Here is a 21,544-nt window from a genome sequence, read left to right as displayed (position 1 = left end):
GTTTCTTTTCTGGTATATTCAAATTACAATTCCGACGCTATCACGCCTGCAGGTTGTGGTTAGGTTGTACTTTACGATTTTTCTGACGCATTTTACTTTGAGGAATTCAGTTATTTCAGTAACGCCTCTGCGCCACGTGGAGGGCCTGCATGGTTGTGGATCGGAATGACGTTTCGCTAAACGAAGCCCGACGCAAGACGCCGTCACCCGATTTTATGTGACACGGGGCCCTTAACGTTAATAAATCAACGTAGTCGCGGTGTGTCCAGCCTCCACCCACGTCAGGACTGAATAGCTGTCAAAACAATCGAAATGTCCAAGTCCACCCAAAAGCTCTTTTGATTCACGGGACAAATCGTCGGACAGAGGGGAATTTGGGCGGGCCATGTAAGGCGATTACGTTGGCTAGTACGTAGGCACAACGCAGGCACCCTGACAGTCGTAACGATGTAATGCCGATGCCAACCATCCCGACCTATATAGCTTGCCGTGCTTAGCTCAACCGGTGCTTGATAAGCCACCATACAACCGGCCAAGCTTGGGCCAGAAGAGTTTTTCCCAGTCGTAGTAGATGGCCGTCGCAAGCCTTCCACTTCATGCGCGTACTTCAAGCCTGTATACAACGCAAATAGTCGTTTTTCTTGTGCGTGTGACCCTGTCTAGACAGAAGTGGAACAATCGGCGCAGCACACTGGTGAGGATGTTTTTTTCGTTCTCTCACACGTGCGCATGCGTTATCTCTTGAGTGTTGGTAGGCACGTGTGTTCAGTTGACCTCAACGCCTTGTCGCTGCTGTTATGTTCACCCGCTTTCTTTGCAACGCAAAACCGCACGCAGCCACTTTGCTTGCTGTGAGTGCGCCATTCTGCGAACAGGTACGCCGGGAGATATGGCGACCACCGTTGGAGAATCGCCCCACATCTACTATAGGGCGGGATACAACGTCCTCGCAAGCCCATGATGAAGATGCCACCCTTAATTGCTTATGAAAAGCCAGATATACCAAAACAGAATATTGAACAGGCGCGATTGATAGACTTACCTGTTTGTCCCCAGCTAACGATTATATCGAATAGCCAATTATTAAAACAAAAGGGGAAAAAAAAGAAAGCTCACAGGACGGTTGTGAGTGCATACCTGCCAACTCTCGCGATTCGTCCGGGAGACTCCCGAATCCCGACCGATCCTCCCGTATGCATGCACCCAGCCATAGAGCTCCCGAAAAATTGGCCCAGCTCACCGCTAAACAATAAAATAACAAAAAAAGAACGCGTCCTGCAGCACAGCCGCACTGTAATTGCCATTATGCGCTAGATAGCTAGCCCAAGTCAAATTTAAGCCCAAGACATTTGTTTTTAGGCAGTGTAGGCCTAATTCACTTCATATCGAGACATGCATTGAGAACTGCGCCTGAGGCAAGGGTCGAATATGTGTTGCACAATGACTGGGTTCCTGAAGATGGCTTCGCCGCTTTAAAAGCGTGTAATGCGTTGAAGCATATCAGAGTGAAAAGGGGTCACTGTAATGGGACATTGTACGTGTTCCCTTTACCTTGTACAGTACTACCCTTAAGACGTCTAATAACTACAGTGGCAGCCATTCAGTGATGTTCCTGATGTTGCTGCACATGCTCCGCCCCCCGCCCCCCCAAAAAGTGTATTGCACTTTTTTCAACTGATGAAGACATATGACGACATCACATAGCGTGCGAATATAGTGCATAAGACATCGTGCAAATTTTGTTATTATGTCGCAGTCAACCACCCAGAAGTAATTGAAAACGTTCGTTCCAGAACGTTTACGGCTGTGGTATTTTCACAATGGAAGTAGGTGAACGATGCTCCTGATACGCGTTTTCGGCGTACCTCTAGGTTTAATGAGAGTGTGTGAAGCCTTATCCACCGCTCTAACAGCGCTTATTTGTGTGCCGTTAACCCGCACGCGGTTCCCAGCTCCCCATATGTAGGTTCTGCATAACACGCGCAAAGCAACGCGGGCAGTAACTGGACGGCGGCTATGATCTTCTTCTTGTTTCTTAAAACGGGAAAGCCCCCAGAACGACATTATAGAAGAATGAAGCGAGCGCACATTCTATGCGAATCAAACGTGCAATAAGGTGTTGTGAATTCGGGGTGGAGGACGAAAGACAGACTCTTTTCGCAGACGAAGAAGAAACGAAAAACTTTATACAATATTTACAGATAGTGGATGGTAGCGTACAGGTAGCAGTCGGAGCGCATCAGACCGACTTGGAGGCTGGGAGCGACTCTATTTCCTCACAATGGGCCGGTTCTGCCGTAAATCTCTTCGGCGACCCCTCGTCGGCAGGAACCAAGCGGGGCAGGGTGATGACGTCGGCCGTGTCGAATTCTTTATTCGTCGCGGAGATGGCTTGAAGTCGCCTCCCGCGTCGAATTCTTTATTCGTCGCGGAGAAGTGGGAGCTCCCGTCGCCTCGCTGTAGCCACGTGGTGCGTGTAGTATGGCAGCTCCCGTCGCCTCGCGGTTGCTACGTGGTACTCGCAGTATGACACAACAAAGGTCACCAGGCAACGAGCCAGTTCCTTATCAATCTATTGAAATACTCTCATCGGAGAGGAAAGATGTTTATGCCAGGAGGAGGTCAGGAAGTCGGACTTGTCGCAATGCCGTTAAGAGACTGATAACCCGAAGCGATAGCTTTCGTGCGTCCTGCGCACTGCTTCTTACTTTATGAAAACGCTCAGAACATTCTGGAATGCTTATAGAGCTAAAAGACATTTAAATCAAACGTTGACTTCATTTCCACACATATATTGTCCGCATTCCTCCATCTCTGCACTCATTTACTGCGACAGCAGCAAGCCTCGCACAGTGGTAACCGCTACCTTTTCTTCAAGAACAACTTCTCGGCGCAAACGACGTCGTCCTCGACTTCCCGTCATAGGCGGATCCAGGGCGGCCCCCGTGGCGAGAAGGGGGGGGGGGGATATACCAGCATAGCTGCAACATTCCGTAGGAGATAGGGGCGCCCGTGGGTTAGAATCCCAGTCGCGCTGGTAAACAAAGTTTAGGTTTTTCTCCATACTCTACTACGAAGGTGAGGCGCTGGGGATGATAAGGTGGTGGCCCGAAAACAACCGCACGGTAATTACGACGACCACCGTCGGCGTAACGGAAAGAACAGACGGCCCGGACGCAGCATGATCCAGTTTAATAACGAAGGGAGGTCGACATAGCCGGCAACCCTGCACTGGGAGACGGGAGAAGTATGCGACAGGAACGCTCAATGCACCCGTGCATTAAAAATGGACTTACACAATGTCTGGAGCACGGTGGTCTGGAGTCTTGCTATTTAGGAATCGGGCATCTTCTTAATTTATTTCTTCCTTTTCGTCCAGAAGTGCTTCGTTGACAGGAGCAGAGATAACACGACACATGCGACAACAAGCATCGCGATAAGCGCCGCAAGAAAGAACAGACGTTTCGTCTGGAGAGCGAGACGTAACCGACATTATACGCTGCCGCTGTTTGTCCAGTAAACAATGCGCGGAGTCCGCGCGGCCTGGACCCTTCGGTAACTGAGCGCCAGCGCGGCTGCCGATGTGGAGAACCTGCCTGAAGCGGCCGGCCCACCTGTCTTATCCGCCGGATGCCGCCGTGCGGTCATCGCCGCCCCCTTGCAGTCCGTGGCCTACACCGCGGAAGCCCCCTCAGGCGGTGCCGCGCTATCTTCTCCGGGCTCGCTCGGCCGCGCGACACGCAACGGCTGCAGAAAGCCGCAATTGAGAGAAAGCGAGCACAAGTTCAACGCCCTGACGGTCGCGTTCCTATACTGTGTAACGCCTGTTCTCGCTGCATTCCGTCCCGAGTTTGAAGATTCGCGCTGTCAGCAGGAGAACACGACAGAAAGCTCAGCGCGGCGTGATGCAAACGCTCTAGGAAGGAACGAAAGCACGCCTGCGTTCAGTGCTGTTCACGAGGAAGGCGCACTGCGGCGCTGTACACCGCCGGCACCAACGTTTCTTTAGATTAACGCGGTGGCCGAGACCCCGTGCTTAGGGTTAGCTTACTTCGAGTTGTTTACTTGCTATGTTCCCCAGAACACACACGTCGTTTCCAAGAGAAAGAAAGATACCGTCTATCCCGTACACGGAATTCGTCGTCAGCTTCTCAATGTACCACGGCTAATGTTTCAAGGCCACAGCGCCAGTGGTCACATCTTATGTCGTACCTTGCTGCATGCAGACAGCCTCGACACGCCGAAACTTGCAGGTAGAATGAGGAGCCCTACTATTGTCAATATCCGGGGCTTTGGAGCACGCGGCGCGACATGTCCGATAAGGCCAACAGTGGCTTGGAAATTTTCGACAGAAGTGCAGGTTTATGATTATCTCAGTGTCCGCGTCTTCCTTACTTCGATGGGACCCTCGACTACCCTCGTCGGCCACTCTTGTCTTGTCTTGTGGCACCTGACCCTACTTGTATTATCATCATCATCGTTGCGTTAGGTAGGTATATTTAACTTCGGGGAAAAGGAAGAGGAGGAAATAACTTTATTTCCAACAGAATAAACACCCCAGACCCGGCCCACACGCTGGGTTTTGGTGGAATGGAAAAACGTTATCTCAGGGCAGGACTAACATATGTAACGGCTCAAAAGCCAATGAATGAATGAATGAATGAATGAATGAATGAATGAATGAATGAATGAATCTAGCCCATCTTTCGTTCAGTGACAGTGAATCATCGCCTCACACTTCTGCTCAACCACTGGGACGTTTGATTCTCATCACGTGTTTTGTATAGTTAGCAAGAAAACACTCTCGCAACCGTCATAGCCCCACAGCACGCGATTCCGGGAGTTGAAACGCGCTCACACAATTCGGTTCGCCTTTGCGCTACAGCTAATAGCCTGGTGCCTAGAAAGACGTTCGAATGAACCATCCGGTAGAAGTTTAAAATAAGAAAAAAGTGATGCGGATTCCCCGTGCTGTGGGGATAGATGTAAGCGAACCTTTGTGTTCTGTTTGCTTTGATTGACAGTTAGCGGTGATGTTCACGGCCAATGTTTAATTTCTTTTAGTTGAGGCAGTTCTTTTTTAGTTGCAGGCACGTTCTGACTGCGCTTAATGCCAATACGAGAGTGGTGAGTTGACGTTAAACGTTACCTTGCGTGCACCACTGCTTTTTGTCTGCGTAGTACACAGAACACACAAAGAGATGTGTTTGCTTCAGGCGTTCTTGTGCGCCACTGTTCATAACCTCCGAGAAGGTTAGCATTGTCATTGCCTCGCACGGCATATCGCACAGTGGCAGGAGTGTTAAATATTAATTGAATTATTGGGCTCTATACATGCGAACACCACAATCTTATTATAAGGCACGCCGTAGTGGCAGACCGCGGAGTAATTCTGACCATCTGGAGTTCTTTAGCGTGCGCCTAAATTTACCTGCACGAGCGCTATTGAATTTCGCCCGTGTCGAAATGCCGCTGCCGCGGTAGGGATCGAACTCGCGACGTCGAGCAACGCCACAGCCGCAAAGCTACCACGGCGAGCGCAGTTTTGATTTTATGTGCGAACGCCCTGTGTCAGTTGTCTACTTAACAAATTTGCACAGTGTTTACTTTTTTGGTACGCACCGTACCTTGAGATTAAATTTATCCAATTTGTCTGCAACCGCTGCATTGTCTAGTAGTAGCGTTTTCTTGCCGTCTTACGGCACCTTTCTTTCTCTCGCCCTCCCCCATGTATGGACTGCGTCGGTTCTACCCATTCTCTGCCTCTTCTCTCTATCTCTTCTCTACAATTCTATACAATCCACTCCTACCTTCCCTCCGGGTCTTTGCGCGTTAGCACAAAGATAAGCGCTGCAGTTTCGGCAATTTTTGCGGGGAGTCACGCATAATTGCAGCAGTCAAGAGGGTATTGTGGTGATGCCCAGGGAGCTCCAGAGTGCATTGTAGGGACGTGATTGAAAGGTCCAAACGAGTTTGTCGCGTCACATTTCCGCTCTGCTATGCCCATGCCATGTATATGCACGCTCTGAACCACCTCTTCACGCGGCGTGCAACACAAAAGCAGCAGCAGCAGTGTAAAAGTCGAAGGAAGAGGCCCAAGGAAGGCTTCCCTTTAACGTGCAACTTCCTACATGATCAAGATCTCGAAGCCCTCGCTGGTAACGTCGACCTTAGGGAATTGAGTAGCGCTGATACCGCGGGATGGCCCTGTCTGGCTTAACGCGCGTTGCTTTCGGATGTTCAATACCAACAAAATGCGCTGGAACACTCCACGCCCTTAGAGTTGACGCATTATGATTATACATGCTATATATATGTTATATATATATATGATCCGACCCGGCATGTCGACTGTCGACCGCATTTGTCATGGACCGGTCAGAAGTACGTGCTGTGGTGGTCCACCTGTACCCGACTGACAACCTCTCCACGCCAAATCTATAAAGGTAACGAGAAAGTGCCAGTCGCGCACGCGCAAGAACTCTGTCGTATCCCACGCTCACCTGACAAGCGATGAGGGCCACAGCTTCGGGATGATTGAGCCGCAGACCACGCGCCAATCGCTTCTGGGCCAGGTACCCCGCCTGGTGCACCAGCAGGCCTTCTAATTCCTTCGGCGTCAGCCGCATCCTGCTACCGCAACCGCTCTTTGGCACACCTCGGAGACAGCCACGGCACTGTACGAGGGCGCGCAATGCACTGGCGTCGCAATGGGACGGCAGGAAATGCGTGGAAGACGTGCGTGACTGCTGCTTGAAGACCGTATCCCGCGCAAGTAGCGCTGTGAAGCACCCCGTAAAGAATGGGGTCAGGCGTGTGCGAAAGACAGCGGAGCCCTAGTTACACAGGAGCCGCCACTGCAAACGACCGGAGTGCTTACAGAGGCTGTAATACTGCTGGTTCAGCACCACGGCACACCACGTGAAGTGACGACACAGACCCGGCAGCGGGCGCAGTTCAACGAACGAGTTCCCTGCTAGCGCCACGACAGGAGCAGCGCTGGGCGCGAGTAACTGCTGGGGGTAACAACGTCAACTACAGCTGACTGCCCAGTGTCGCCAGGGGAAACACGATGCTCACGCCGGGTATGTTTGGCCGGTAAGGAGGAGGAAGAGAGGACGGGAGAACGGTGGGGGGTGCCAGCCCTTTTGTGCACACGTGTGCATGAGGAGCCTTCCGGAAGGGCCTCAGCGCGCGCTTTATCTGAATATATGTCCGTACTATTCTTATCGCGCTCATTGTAATGAGCTTAAGACGACGGTGTTTTCCTTTCGCCGAGGTGAGATATCTTCTCCTCCCCTCCGTCCTAAAGCAGAGCGCTGCCTGCCTACTCACCTCGCCTTCGAGTGGTCGCCGAAGGGGAGGAGCGGCGAGGATGCCGCGTTGATATACGCATATGAGTGCGCGGTTGTATGCTCCTGCGGAAGCTCCTTTTTTCAAGGTTCCCTACACACCTCCTTCTCGTCCTAGCACGACGATCATTCGGGTGCGAGACGGCGCAACTTTTCCCGATATACATCAGCGCAATGCAGTAGACAACAAAAAAATGTTTAACTCAGGTTGTTTTGCCGAAGAAAAGCTGCACTGGATGAGGTGCTTCAGCACTGCTGGATTGGGAACGCGCCAAATGACACAGGCAGGAGTGCATATCAGCGGCCATATTTTGTAAGGATACTGTGCGCCCGAATCTATTCCTTTCTTATCGTCCCATCGAGTGGCCGATCCTAGCGATAGCTGAATAGGCAATTCGGTGAGAGATAGCGACCAATCGCAAAACGAATGATAAATCAAAAGGAGTCGATTCAAAATAAGACTCAGGAACAGATATTGTTCTCTGAAAGGCGATCGAGCAAGGACAGCTCCCGTTTAGAACTCTTTCGTGCCATATTTATTCACCAGAATCTTCCCTCACAGAACGGGGTAAGGAAGTGGTAAGGTATGTAGGTAGCACGAGGCAGCCCCGTGCTGCCGCCGCTATTCATCCGTCCGGCATATCGAAGCGGCGATTGACCGATGACCGAAATAAAACGTCCCATTCCGATGTGTCTCGTACGAAGCGCCGACTCCCTTTTGCTCTGACCGGCGTCGATTTCTCAAGCGAGGAAGGAAAGCGAAACTCATCGCGACACAATTACGGTAAACAGTCCGCGGTTATCCGTCTGTCCAACATTTGTTTGTTTGTTGGTTGGTTGGTTGGTTGGTTTGCTTGTTTGTTTGTTTGTCTGTCTGTCTGTCTGTCTGTCTGTCTGTCTGTCTGTCTGTCTGTCTGTCTGTCTGTCCGTCCGTCCGTCCGTCCGTCTGTCTGTCTGTCTGTCTGTTTGTTTGTTTGTTTGTTTGTTTGTTTGTTCGTTTGTTTGTTTGTGTTTGCTTGCTTGTTTTATGTTGACGGCTCATGATATTCACTGTGAGAGACTGGTCGAGACTCGGGTGGAATCGGAAGGCGTTCAGTACCAACTGGAAAACGACAGGAATATTTGGGGAATAACCCCAGAAATGAAAACTACACCACGTATACGAAATTTAGCTACAGTATAGCCATCAAACAATTATAAATTATGCAACAATTGTTCAAGCAGCCTTGTGACAGAGTCCAAGGGAGGAAGCACCTAAAGAAAAAAAATACAGAAATTCAAGAATTCACTACAAGTTGAATAAGCGTTACTTTCATTATTTTATATTATTTATTTATTTATTTGTTTCATGCACGAACCTGTGACAGAATAAGAAAGCATGATCGTCTGTTCTACACAGAAACGGGCGCAGCGAAGACGGAGCCGGACCATCATTGTGTTGATGAAATTTTAAATACTAGGCGTTTATTCTTTTAAAGCGAAGCATTCTTCGCCTACCCTCCTAATTTGCAGTGGCTGCTGCTCGGTCGTACGACGTACCGGCGAATATACTTTGGATATATATATATATATATATATATATATATATATATATATACACTAAGGTCACATGTGCGCCATACGAAAGAACCAGCGAACGCGTTTGCATAACCCTTGCATGCTGACAGGCAGAGCTGTGCGAATAAGCACGCCTCTGTCCCGCATAACAACAAAAAAACGTTGCTACATGAAACCTGAACAAATAATGTCGACTCACGGGTACCTCTAAAGCACACCGACATGTTAATCGAATGACGCATCATATTTAATGAGTTGTTTGATTTACTTAATTTTCATTTATTTATCCCTTCGGTACGTGCCCCTGGTTGAGTGGCGGCTCTTGGCCAATCCTCCAGAATGGGGTATACGAGCCACTGTGACACGAGAGGTAAATAACCCTTAAATGTAGCTAGATACGTGTCGTACTTTCTGTGCATACAACTGCCATCGCCATTATTTCCTCGACAACCTTTTAGCACGTGTGCTTCCCTCGACAAGCGTCATACATTGCCTTCGTACGCGTGACGTCACTGCGTAGACGTCTCACGCTGTGGACCCACCTGATTTTGGTGTTTGCGTTTCGCCATAGCTTGTGAGCGGCGCAGTGCGTAAATTTAAAAATAATTTATTGACATCAAAGTTGCGACCTTCGAGGCGTATAAGCATCAACATTGCATCAAATTACACGTTGCATGGGATGAGAGTAAACACAACGGTACGCATGGCCGTTAGTTGTACACAAGCCGACTAACCGCTTCACTCGAGCTTCGCATAGATTCCAATGTGTCTTTTAAAAAAATTCATGTTTTCTTTTATGTTAAAGATGTACTGGCGTGATATTTCCGGCTCGGACAGCCCTAAGTAATGTAGTATGATAACTTTTCAACGAACGAACTTCGGTTTCGCTTCCCAGGAGTTTTGTGTCATGACGTCACGACGGAAAAGGTGGTCACGAGGTCGAGCAAGACATCGCGAAGTTTCAGCACTCGCTGCGCCCCGCTCGGTTGTCTGCTATTTGCTGCGACACATCGGGCTTCACACCAAGTGGCAGCATAAGGGCAAACCGATCAAGCCGCAGAGAGTGCCCCAATGTCCTGCACCCACGTGACTTCCACGCCGTGATGTCACGACAGATGTGAACCTCCTAAGAAATGAAACCGAATATGGTTCCTTGAAAAACTATTAAGAGGAACTTGCCTAGGGCTCTCCGAGTCTTACCAGCCCATTTTCTACAATTTCGAGGTCTAGTACCTTAAATTAACGCAAAAGAACTGCAAAGTCGGAAATGTCAGCGCACGTACTAATCTTTTAACATACCTTTTAAATATTTCCTGTGGCTGATTATTCTAAGAGTCAGAAATTAACTGCGTAAGAAATCGCAGTAAATATTTAGCTTATTGGTTAAGAAAATGAAATAATGAAATTTTACTAACCATGTTTAGGTACACGTTGCGATTGGTAAAGTGAAGCCGCTGATTTTTGAGAGAACTGGAGTGAACTTTGAAACTAGCACCATATTTGAAGTAATCGCCATCACAGTTGCGGCAAAATCCACTGTTTCCCTACTCACATATTTTCGACAAAGCACGCTCTTAGCAGTGCAGTACAAATTTAACTGGAACAACAATTAATTTCGTGGTGCAGTTCGTGGAAGACATATCTAGAAATCAATGTCCCGCCAAGGAATTCCTTCTAAATGGATACGTATTAATGTGCTTTGAGAACTCACCGGCTCCAATTCGTAAACTGTATTGCATTACCCGGGACGCCTAGGTCAAAAAAGCCAAGTAGCGAAAATTTTCCCCTCAATTAATTATGCATTTCGATTTCCCGCGGAAGTATATAGTCCGCCTCTTGAAGTATTCAGATTAATTCAGATTTTCAAGAAAGAAACATCTGGTAAATGTCGTTTCTGCTGACATCTAATTCGGGTCACTCAGCTTTGCTCCGCGAGTTTAGCCGCGGAAACAGCTATCAGAGGTGAAATGAGGGCGAGATAGGAGAAGAGGGCACGAGGGTGAGGAGGTGACCGGCCCATCCTCCAACAGTTAGTTCGCCCTCTTTTGTGGGAACTAGAGCAACGACAAGGATATCGTCGTCACGGCTTTTTTTTTTTTTTTTAACGTATCGAGATCCCAGCAGTGTTGTCCCCAGCGGTCAGTTCAACGTGCAAATATTGATGCTGCATATGTACGTACACGTTAAAGAACTCGTGTATATCTCCTCCTTCACTTCGACTGTGTGATGGATGACTGTCCCAGGTATTGGTCCATGCTGCAGGTGCTCACGTCCGAATAGCGACACTATTTATGCGCTAGTGACTTTAGTGTGTGTGTCTAGTGAGTGTTATTCTTCTTGTTCGTTTTTTTTTTTTTCATTATTCTCGCCCGAGCATAGTGAATTTTGTATTTCGGTATAGCCGGAGCTAAAGATGTCCCCCTCTCAATTTCTTTTAGATACACATTTTTTGCTTTCTTTTTTGAGTGAACGACAACAGGCGACAGCAACAACTTCATGGCACGACAGGAGTGCACAGTGCTGCAGAACGAGAAAAACACGGACCAGAAGTACAGCGACAACACGAGGAGGTTGCCACTGTATGAAGCAATGACTATGTCAGGCGAGAGAGGGGGAGAGTGACAAAGACGAAGGAGATGAGATAGAGAGTAGAGTGGGTAAATATAGAATGTGTCCTTATCGGTTCGGCAACGAGGAAAGGACGCCCCGGTGCTCTTTTGAGGACAAGAGGAGGAAAAGCGATGCGAACCAAGGTGGGCACTCTAAGCCACTTGCACGCAAACAGTACAGCGAACACGCACGCGTGCACAAGAGAAATTTTTTTTTTTTTAATTTGCCGACTTCGGGGATTCCTACGACCCTGAGCGCGCGCGTTCACACTGCGACAGCAGCTGCAGGTTCTCGAAAGATACGCAGGCATTTGTCGTTTGTGCGTTGTTTCCTGCGCGCGTGCCCACAGTGGAAGGAGCGGCGGAGAATCGGGCGGTTATTCTCAACTTCCGTTGCAATGCGCGCAACACTTACGTTTACGTTAGTACAGCCGGGTGGATTCGGCTTGTTCAGTCGAAATCCGGTCGCATCTAGCGGGTCGGGCCGAGGGAGCGTCGAGGCGCGTTGTGTCAAGCCGCCTGCAAGGAATGTCTCGATATACCAGCTTGGCAAGACAGCTTGGTAATAGCAGTCAGATCGGGCTGACCGACACGCTCGCCTCGTGTTCGTGTAAATGGAGCCGACGTCGTCTTCGTCCGCTGCCTCAGAAATGTACGCATAGACTTCGACGCTCTCTCAGAGTCCTGGTGGCGCACAAAACCCAGCCCAAATTACCAAGCGCGCACATTCCACCGTAGCTTATAAGGCGTGTTCAAAGTTGCCACGCCAGCGAGAGCCAGCTATAGGGCGCAGCGTTTATTCGTAGTTTAACGTTCGCCTGCCGCGACCGGCGTCCGCTACGAAGCGTCGGATTCACAGATCTACGTGCGCTCTTTCATGTGGGATTGGTGGAGCACGCGCACAATGGCCTAGCCAACGTATTCTACCTACCAGAGGAGGAGGAGGAGGAAGAGAAGGGAAGGGAGGACCTCGCGTGGTGGGCAGATTACGACGACTTCGTAACGGAAACGAGAAACGGACACAGCAAACCCAGTTTAGAGCTGTCAACAACCATCGCAGCAGAACGAATACGGAAACCTGCGGCACATTCGACAGACGACCATTACGTGAGTTAACTAAAACAATTAACTTAATATTTATATCGTCACTTCATTTCACTTAGTTAGTCAGTGATTCTGATACATTAAGTGACGTCCACCATCGCTAATAATGGGTCGCGCAAAGAGAGAGAGAGGGGGGAAGGCAGGGAGGTTAACCAGAGGGGAAGATCCGGTTTGCTACCCTACGCTGGTGAGAGAGGGGAGGGGGAGGTATAGTGACAACAAAGTAGAGTTAAAGAAAGAAAGCAGCACAGACATGCAATCACAGTTGGTCACTGTCGCCGCACACTGTCACCGCACAGCACAGTAGCACTTGCAGCACTACGAACATCTGTTCATGCTACAGCCGCACAAAAAAATATAAATTGTCACTTGGAAGGACGGAATACTGTAAAAGTTTGTATATTCTGTAGCAAACGAAAAAAAAATAGCTCGACACAAACAAGGCGCCAAGGAGGATACGCGTAACTGCATGTCGCGCCTTTTTTTTTTCTTCTTCTTTTTCTTTTTTTTTTGTTTATCCTGCGCGTTGCGCTATTATTTGCTGTTGTTACTATCATTTGCCTATTATTGTTACTATTATTTGCCGTCGTTACTGTCATTGAAGACTCTGGCTACTGGCCGCGGTTGGCTCAGCGGCTATGGCGTTGCGCCGCTGAGATCATGGTCGCGGGTTCGATACCGTTCACGGCAGCCGCATATCCGATGAGGGCGGAATGCAGGAACGCTCGTGTGCCGCGCATATTAGGTTGCAGGCCACAGAACCCCGGGTGGTCTAATTTAATCCAGAGTCCTTCTCTACGACGTGCCTCATAATTGGATCGCGGTTTTTGACACCTATATAAAACCCTAGAATTCTGGCTCTTCGCGTTTGAAGCAGACGGAAAGACTGTTAGTAATAGCGACTTACACGCAAAACATCTTGAAGAACGCGACATTGATGTCTGGCTGGCTGCTCTGAATGTCAGCCGTGTGACGACCGTAACGAACGTTAATTGCTGTAACAATAAACAAACCGGCGCGTTCACGCACGTCGTGACGAACAGAGTGTTTTAGCATAGCGCTATGGATGTCGCGTACGGTTACAGCCATTGTGCCGTTCATATAATCCCAGCCTTAGCCCGTGCTAGCTAATATTCGTCCTGCGTTCATCCGTATAGCACGAATTAGCTGGTGCTATTTGGATCCCACCGATGGCATCGGTTGTTGGGAACTCGGCGCTGACGCCCGTGGTTGTACCTGGGTCGCAAGCCCCAAGGGTAGCGTTGGCCTGGCGGCCTGGGGTACAACTGGAAGCATCCGAAGGTCCCGGCAAAGCATGAGTCGACTGGTAACAACAAAACAACTTGTTTATTTTAACATCGCAAAGAGTTGGCGGTCAGGTCGACCGAAGTAGAGAGACGGGAGTGCACTTTACTCAACAGAAGAAATCGGAGCCCTCCTTTTGGCGTCCGGGGGCAGCTGTTTTTATACTCTCGCAGTTGAGGGCAAGAAGGAACCCCTCAATAGACGAGCACGTGATTGTACAATGGGCTAATGGTGACGCACACTGTCGTAGCGCCGCCGGTCGGGCACAAAGACTGGAAGGAGAGGGTGACCCCCTTCTGTCGCATCGCCGCCGTTCGGGCACAATGGCACATACACTCACACACGCACATGAAGACACGTGGCATCGGAACATGCCTGGAAACGCCTGGAAACGCCTGGCGGGGAGCGTTGCGGCGACTCCGAACGGGCCAAAATGTCTGCCGCCCCGCCGCAGTCGCGCCTGGAAACGCCTGGAAACGCCTGGCGGGGAGCGTTGCGGCGACGCCGAACGGGCCAAAATGTCTGCCGCCCTGCCGCAGTCGCGCCGGCAAAACCGCGCGTCGCAGGCGAAACGCAACAGTGCGCTCAAAGCTGACTGGCCACCCTGGCGGTGAGTGGTTGCGGTATGCTAAAACTGCCAAACAGATATGAGCGCACGTAAGAACACGAGGCACTGCAGGGCACAATAATATTTCGCTTCATCCCATAATTTACCAGCCAAACATGATAAACTGACAGATCGCCAGTGATATGTAACCCAGCAGAACAAAGCACTGCCTATCGTGCGCTTTCTCCCCGATCGCTCACAGCGGCCCGAACGATGCAGCAAAGCGCGTTTTTCTGCACGACACCGAGCACTCGCAAGAAAGCCCCGGGAATCGCGAAGGCGAACGCGGCTCGAACGCAGCGCAACTTGTCGCGCGTGAACGACGCGCGCGTGCAGCTGCTGGGTCTTGCCCAAGAGCTCCACATAAATCCCGGAGCCCTTGCTCTCAGGCGGTCTGGTCTCTGCAGTGACCGGCATGCTCTGTCCTCAGCGCGTCGGTTCAAGATGACCCTCACTACAGAACACTCTACTGGTCTGTCTGCACGACGCGGAGTTGTATGAATTAAATAAGCTTTTTTTTTTTTTTAATGTCTTACCGTGTCTTAGAGCAGTTCATCTCATAGTCAAGTGTTCGACGAAAACTCGTCTGGCGAGGAAACATAATGGTGCCAAAAAACGCGCACTCGCCAAGAATAAAATAAAAATAAAGAACCGACGTTTCGGGCCCCGTACGGGTCCCTTGATCACAATGAAGATGTAAGCATGGGCGCGCGGCTATTTATGGGTGAGGTGACGCAGTGTTCGGCAGAAGGGCAGCGGATTGGGCGAGTTGTTGTTGCATGGTAACAATAAAATTCAAACAGCGCTAAACGAACGGGACCAGAATGAGGAGGAGACAAACACAGCGCTGCCGCTGTGTTTGTCTGCGCTGTGTTTGTCTCCTCCTCATTCTGGTCCGGTTCGTATAGCGCTGTTTGAATTTTATTGTTATCATGCAGTGTTCGGGTGCATACCTCGGGAAGATTACCCCGCGTCCTGTTTATCGTCTGTCTAGTTGATTGGATGTATTTTATTCTTGGCGAGTGCACGTTTTCTGGCACCAGGAGTTCACCTCGAACTTAAAATAAGAAAGAAAAAGAAATTCAACGCGATCTTAAACGCTTCCCGGTGGAGGTTGATGCACTATAGTGCTCACCAAGTGCTAGCGTTTTCACAAGCGAGGCAAGAGTTCTGCATGTTTCCCACTCTCGTTGCTCGTTGATAACAGCACGTTGACCGAGCGCGGCGTGCTCCTAGCGCAGCAAGTGCGGGCAGCCACAACAACAACAACAAGAAAAAGAACCCTGCGGTGCTTCAGGCCACGCCGCAGGGGTAAAACAATAAAGAGCCAGCCACCTCCTCCCCGACAAAAGAACTTGCGGCGGCTGTTGCTGCCCTGCAGTCAAGCCTTCCGACACTAGTACATTTTGTGCACACTCCTCTATAGTGCGCGTCATGACAGGTGCATAATGGTAAATATCGTACGTAACATGCACGTATACGATGCAAACACGACTGTATTTGATACGCCTGCGCTCCGACCGTGCAAACACCGTAAACACCGTCAGTACATGTAGTTGAGTTTCGACGTCCTTCGACTTCGACATCCTTTGATACCCTAGTTCCACCCCACCTCCTATTTTTACTGCAATCTCCACTCTTTCGCTCAGATAGCATGCAGGCAATGAAGCGAGCGACCGCAACATAATAAATGAACTCCCGTGTTAACCAAGCAATTCAAACATCAAGGTGATAGTATTACACCTCTCCTGACAACCATATGAAGCCGACAGACGTCGAAGCCAAAGAAAGAAAATTGCACGCGTTGTTCTCATTAATGATTAAAACGTAGAAACAATAAGGGAAGCGGAAACGAAAGCAGAAGAAAAGGTCAAGCAAATCAGAATTGAACGCCGCGAACTCATTTGGTTTCTCACAAATTGTTTTGCTAGGATTGAACAAGTTACGGCGGTTTCCCGCTTGCGAAGTTAAACCTGCAGGTAGCAGTTTTTCAAGAACATGAGGTACCAAACATTACAAACGTCATAAAAAAAATTGGCCATGGTTAATTACAGCCCAGTAAAATTTAATCCTTCAGGTTTTCTTTATTTATTTTTTACAGTATTTTTTTACACACAGCGGCGAATTATTTTTTTTTTCTCGATGAAATTAAACGGCTCTAATGATGCGATCAGCGAAAATGTGCAATCAAAATGAACTCTTTTTTTTTTTTGCTTCTTAACAATGGACTAACGAAATAAAGAAAAAGCAACGTTATAGACAAATGCCACCTTTTCTTTCCTTCCGTTATGTCCCGTATAAAGGAAGCCGCTTTTCACGAGTACCATCGTCTACTTTCCCCCCTTATCAGTCACCCACTTGTACCTCGGCGTGATGTTGAAATCTCCCTACATTTATTGAAGTTCCGCATATAAAATGGCATGTCTCACTTGCAGCGGAACGATGTTGTCGTCGCCTCTCACTGGGACAGCAATTAGGTTGCAGCAGCCCTTCTATAGGGCGCACCATGGCAGTCGGAGGGAACGTGAAATCGCGAGAGCACTCTGCAAGAGAAAAAAAAAAAAAAAAACACCGGATAATTGCACAGCAGTGCCCTCTATTTACTTGTTCGCTTACAGAGGTCCGCGTATACTAAAGCAACGTTGTTGGCATAGTGTACGAGCACGCAGGTGGGCCTTTTTAGAGCGACGCCTGTTACGGGCTCACTCTCCCCTGGTCGTTTTGACGTACCGCCGGCGTCGCCGCTGGAATCGCAAAATCATTTGCGAGAGAATTGCAAAGAAAAGAAAAAATTGACAATGGCTCGGCTCGGCTATGCCAGGATATACGTAGCGAAAGCTAAGGCATAGCATGGTTAGCCTTGATTAATCTCATAGAGTTTCATATTAGTATAATTAGAGGGAAATCTGGCGCTGCTATCGTTTAACCATCATGGGAATGATGGGAAGTACAAACTACGGATCGGCATTCTCTGGACTGGCGAACTAGTCTACAAATATTTTTTGGCAGTTTTGGTTGCATTCCAAACGCAACTGCTATAACCTGCAGTGGGACAGTGCAACTCAAAGCTCTCTGCCTTTGTTCTGTTGCTCGGAGTGGCGATAGCGCGCTGGGCCAGCGGCTGGGACGATTGCGGTGTGGTGTCGACGGTTGCGGTGTGGTGTCGAAGTCCTGACGAGAAAGCCACGGCATCGTAAACGTTGAAAGAACATGTTTTGACAGTTTGGACCTTGGTTTGTTAAGTGTATTAGGTCGGCGCCGTAGCGTTACGTGCTTTATGAAACTTGAGAATAGGAAAAAGAAGGCACTACTGATCCAAGACAGACACTTGTACTTCTAGCGGCTTGACAATCAAATTTTATTGAAGGCTTCGTTACGCATTGATCGTTTACGTGCTTATTGAAATGCGTATTTCAGGACTTTGAGAACACAAACTTGCTTGTGGTAGCAGAGGTTGCTGCTTACTGGCTGTAGTCTATAGTGTCGCAAAATGGGTAAGTGCAATATCACGCCATAACGCTTCGAATTTGGTAAGTCAATATAAAATATAATGAAGCATACTCGTAGGAGGCCACAAGCGCCCTAACCAGCACTGCAGCAGATGTGCTTAAAAGTACTTGAAGACGTTCAGCAATCGTGACAGCCGACGCAGCCTTTCGAAAGAGCCAGAGAGTTTGCAAGTGTCTGTCGTATGCGAGAAAAGTCTCGCGTTTGCAGCGAGCAGGCGTCGTAGCAAACGACACTTGTAGCATTCCTCTCAAGGGCGCAGCGTTAACACTTTCTCACAATGCAACATTTTTATTTCCATAAGTACTTGATGAGTATTTTTATGTAAGTACATGCACGGTTGTTATTGCAGTTGTAAAAATAAATAAATAATTATTCTCTGGCGTTAAATCGGGAACGGAATCGCACAAGAATGCATACCCTGGTGTGCTCTGTTGATAAACCATAGTATACTGTGCTTCAATCTCAAAGTCATACAAAGTTTATGTAACGTGTTGTACATTATATAGTATACTGCAGAAATAAAATCGGATTTTACGCGATAATAATTAAGTATAGCTTCGTTTACTGCGCCGCAAGCAAATGCCACTAGTCTAAAGATGGAAGTCAATCCGAAGCCTGTACTTCCCGTCATTCTCATGTAGGTTCATGAGAGCCCGCGCAGACACTAGCGCCACATTTCCCTCTAGGGTATTCATTTAGAAACTATGGTTAATCTTGATTACAAGTCCAGGTTAGTCTGGTTGTCTAGCTATGTTGCGGCGTTTAGCCAGTCGTTCGGCGCGCTGTTCGTTTGTTTCCGGGGCGATTCGTTTCCTCTTCATCCCGCCCCGATGTCGATTCCAGGCCTCCTCCTGCTTATCAGAATTGTCGCCGTCCATACTGCCGCCTCAACTGTCGTTGCGGCGCACGCGAGCTCTCGTTTTCAATCCTCCGACATGTTATCAGGTATGCGACGCAGCTGGCGAACGCAACGACGAGGAACGCGGTGTGACGTCATGTGCCTCCTCGGAGCACGGCCACGGCTAAATCGCAAGTTCACTGCCAGTAAAGCTTTCGCTTTAAAACCAGCTTAAAGGTGTCCTTCAGAAACTGAAGGAAGCAGCGTGTCGTTCGTTGATTAGACGCCTCTAGGAATATGCAAATGCGGTATGGAATGCTTACAACAATGCTACATAGATAAGCTTGAGGCAATACAAAAACTGTGCCACTTAGATTTGTAACACAACAATACTCATGAAAAGCAAGTGTAACAGGAATAAAATACGGTATTGAAATTGAGACACTCCATGAGAGAAGCAGACTTAAAACATTCACATTCGATTTATAACAACACAATGGACTGGATAAGTTCAAGTACGTACCTAAATATTCCCCATTAACGACTCCTGCAGGCGGGACCACCGTTGTAAGATAGGGGAGATTCAACGCCGCACAAACTACACGAAGTTTTCTTTCTTTCAACAAACAGTTTCGGAATGAAATGTCTTGCCTGAAGACGTCGTGACAACCAGTATTGCTGCATTTTCTAGCGCAGTCGATGATTTGTGAATCTTGTATTCCATCATCATCATCATCAGCCTGGTTACGCCCACTGCAGGGCAAAGGCCTCTCCCATATTTCTCCAACAACCCCGGTCATGTACTAATTGTGGCCATGCCGTCCCTGCAAACTTCTTAATCTCATACGCCCACCTAACTTTCTGCCGCCCCCTGCTACGCTTCCCTTCCCTTGGGATCCAGTCCGTAACCCTTAATGACCATCGGTTATCTTCCCTCCTCATTACATGTCCTGCCCATGCCCATTTCTTTTTCTTGATTTCAACTAAGATGTCATTAACTCGCGTTTGTTCCCTCACCCAATCTGCTCTTTTCTTATCCCTTAACGTTACACCTATCATTCTTCTTTCCATAGCTCGTTGGGTCGTCCTCAATTTGAGTAGAACCCTTTTCGTAAGCCTCCAGGTTTCTGCCCCGTAGGTATTCCATTATTAACTAAATGATGTTGAAATTGTTTCTGTACTTGTGCCTTCAGTTGTGTATATTCCATTGTGTACCCACTCGATCCCCTGTCATAATGTTTCGGCGCTGCAGGGTGTATTGAAATAAATTGAAATACGTTTTGCAGCTATTATTGGGCTATTTTCCTCAGCAAGGACGTTTCAGCACGACGCTTTATCTCCTCACAATTTCTTTCTCCTTTTCTGTTCTTTTTGTTTTACAATATTGCTTGTGTTTTTCATCGTTTGCCACGCGAGGTCGGGGTATCAGGTTCAAAAATTATGCAATGCAGCAGCATATCGTCGCTTTTTCTCATATTTCTGCATTGTATGACTGACTATGAGCCACATGTTTCAGTGAGACATGCGGAAAGTGCATACTTTAGATATCCCTCCTAGAAGTGCAACCAATACAGTTACAGAGCGGCAAGCAAAGTGAAATATACTACATCCTTCGCTTTTAATAACGTTCACGATAGCGACGCTTACCAAGTTGACGAGAAAAAATTAGACATACAGCGCTAATCACTCAGCCATTTGGCAAACGCACAGGATACGTTCGGTAACTGCGGTGTCACTGCATTTCACGAATCAGAATGTTATCAGTTTCGTCACTATACTGAGAATTAAATGTTGCGCTGTTCTTAGAGTTCAATAAGTGTATCAGACCACGGCACACTCCGTTAACGCTAAGCGCAGCGAAACGGCATTTTTTATTTTGAATCGTTTCACGCCAACACGCGATTATAGCCCACAATGCAAAAATAATTAGCCGTCAACAACGCACTGGCTTGTCAAATGCTGCCAATGCTCTGGAGTACATCAACGCTCACCCAAAGCATTTTCTTCTCAGAGTTACAGAGCGTAACCACGAATTGCTCATGTCGTCGCAACTAAGAATTGGACCTGGTAGCCATGCACCAGACACAGAAACCGACCAAACCGACCACGGTCGCTCAACCAAAAACACACAAGACGGACTCTTTCCCGCCACGAAAAGCGGAGTACGGAAACAAGTGAAGCCGCCGCGGAGCCGTTCGAAAAGGTAGTTATTCCGTGCACAAGGGCTGTCACATCGGTTTCGTACCTTCATTCGAAAGTCGGCTGCACGCTTCGGTCTTGTAGCAGGAGCGAGATGCGACCTTTGCCGGCATTCTCAACGGTAACCGCCGCATCGCGACGCCAAGTAGGTTGCACGAATGGTGGCACCGCACCAAACCACATCGACGGCGCCTCAAAATAGACTGGGTATTTCGCCTGCTCTCCGAGACGTGGCGCCACATTCCAGCCAGGAACAACAAAAAAAAAAAGATCGGTTTCGTTTTCGCCACAGTATGGTAGCGTCACCTATGCGTAGTCAGGTAAACTACTTCTTTTTTTTTGTCTCCTTCAGACACTTTGCTCTTTGTCGTTTTTTTATCACTTGTACGAGTTTTCACGCCGCCTAGTTCCTAGTAAGGTTGAGTCAGACCGTGCGGCTGTGTGCCCACATTTGCCGGAGTCA

The 21,544-nt window shown here is 48.5% G+C and overlaps 1 protein-coding gene across 3 annotated transcripts in view; it reads right to left on the bottom strand.

Moving 5' to 3' along the window:
• Positions 1 to 21,265, bottom strand: part of LOC142575353 (urease subunit alpha-like) — a 134,006-nt gene extending 112,741 nt beyond the window's left edge. Inside the window, exons 1-2 of one of the 3 annotated variants that reach the window (XM_075684661.1) lie at positions 21,128 to 21,265; positions 16,964 to 17,077 (exon numbers count right to left, since the gene is read on the bottom strand). Coding sequence is in view for 2 of the 3 variants with exons in the window: in XM_075684658.1 (XP_075540773.1) it covers positions 6,504 to 6,629 (126 nt within the window). In the remaining variant the exon portion in view is untranslated. Of the gene's footprint in view, positions 1 to 6,503; positions 6,782 to 6,844; positions 7,123 to 16,963; positions 17,078 to 21,127 lie in introns of those variants that run through there. The other 2 variants (XM_075684658.1, XM_075684660.1) reach the window with 2 other exon arrangements.
• Positions 21,266 to 21,544: the final 279 nt, after the last annotated feature.

This window comes from Dermacentor variabilis, chromosome 3 (assembly GCF_050947875.1).
Source record: "Dermacentor variabilis isolate Ectoservices chromosome 3, ASM5094787v1, whole genome shotgun sequence".
Classification (NCBI taxonomy): domain Eukaryota; kingdom Metazoa; phylum Arthropoda; class Arachnida; order Ixodida; family Ixodidae; genus Dermacentor; species Dermacentor variabilis.
Note: the sequence above shows the minus strand (reverse complement) of the source record. Positions and strands in the feature narration are given on the sequence as shown.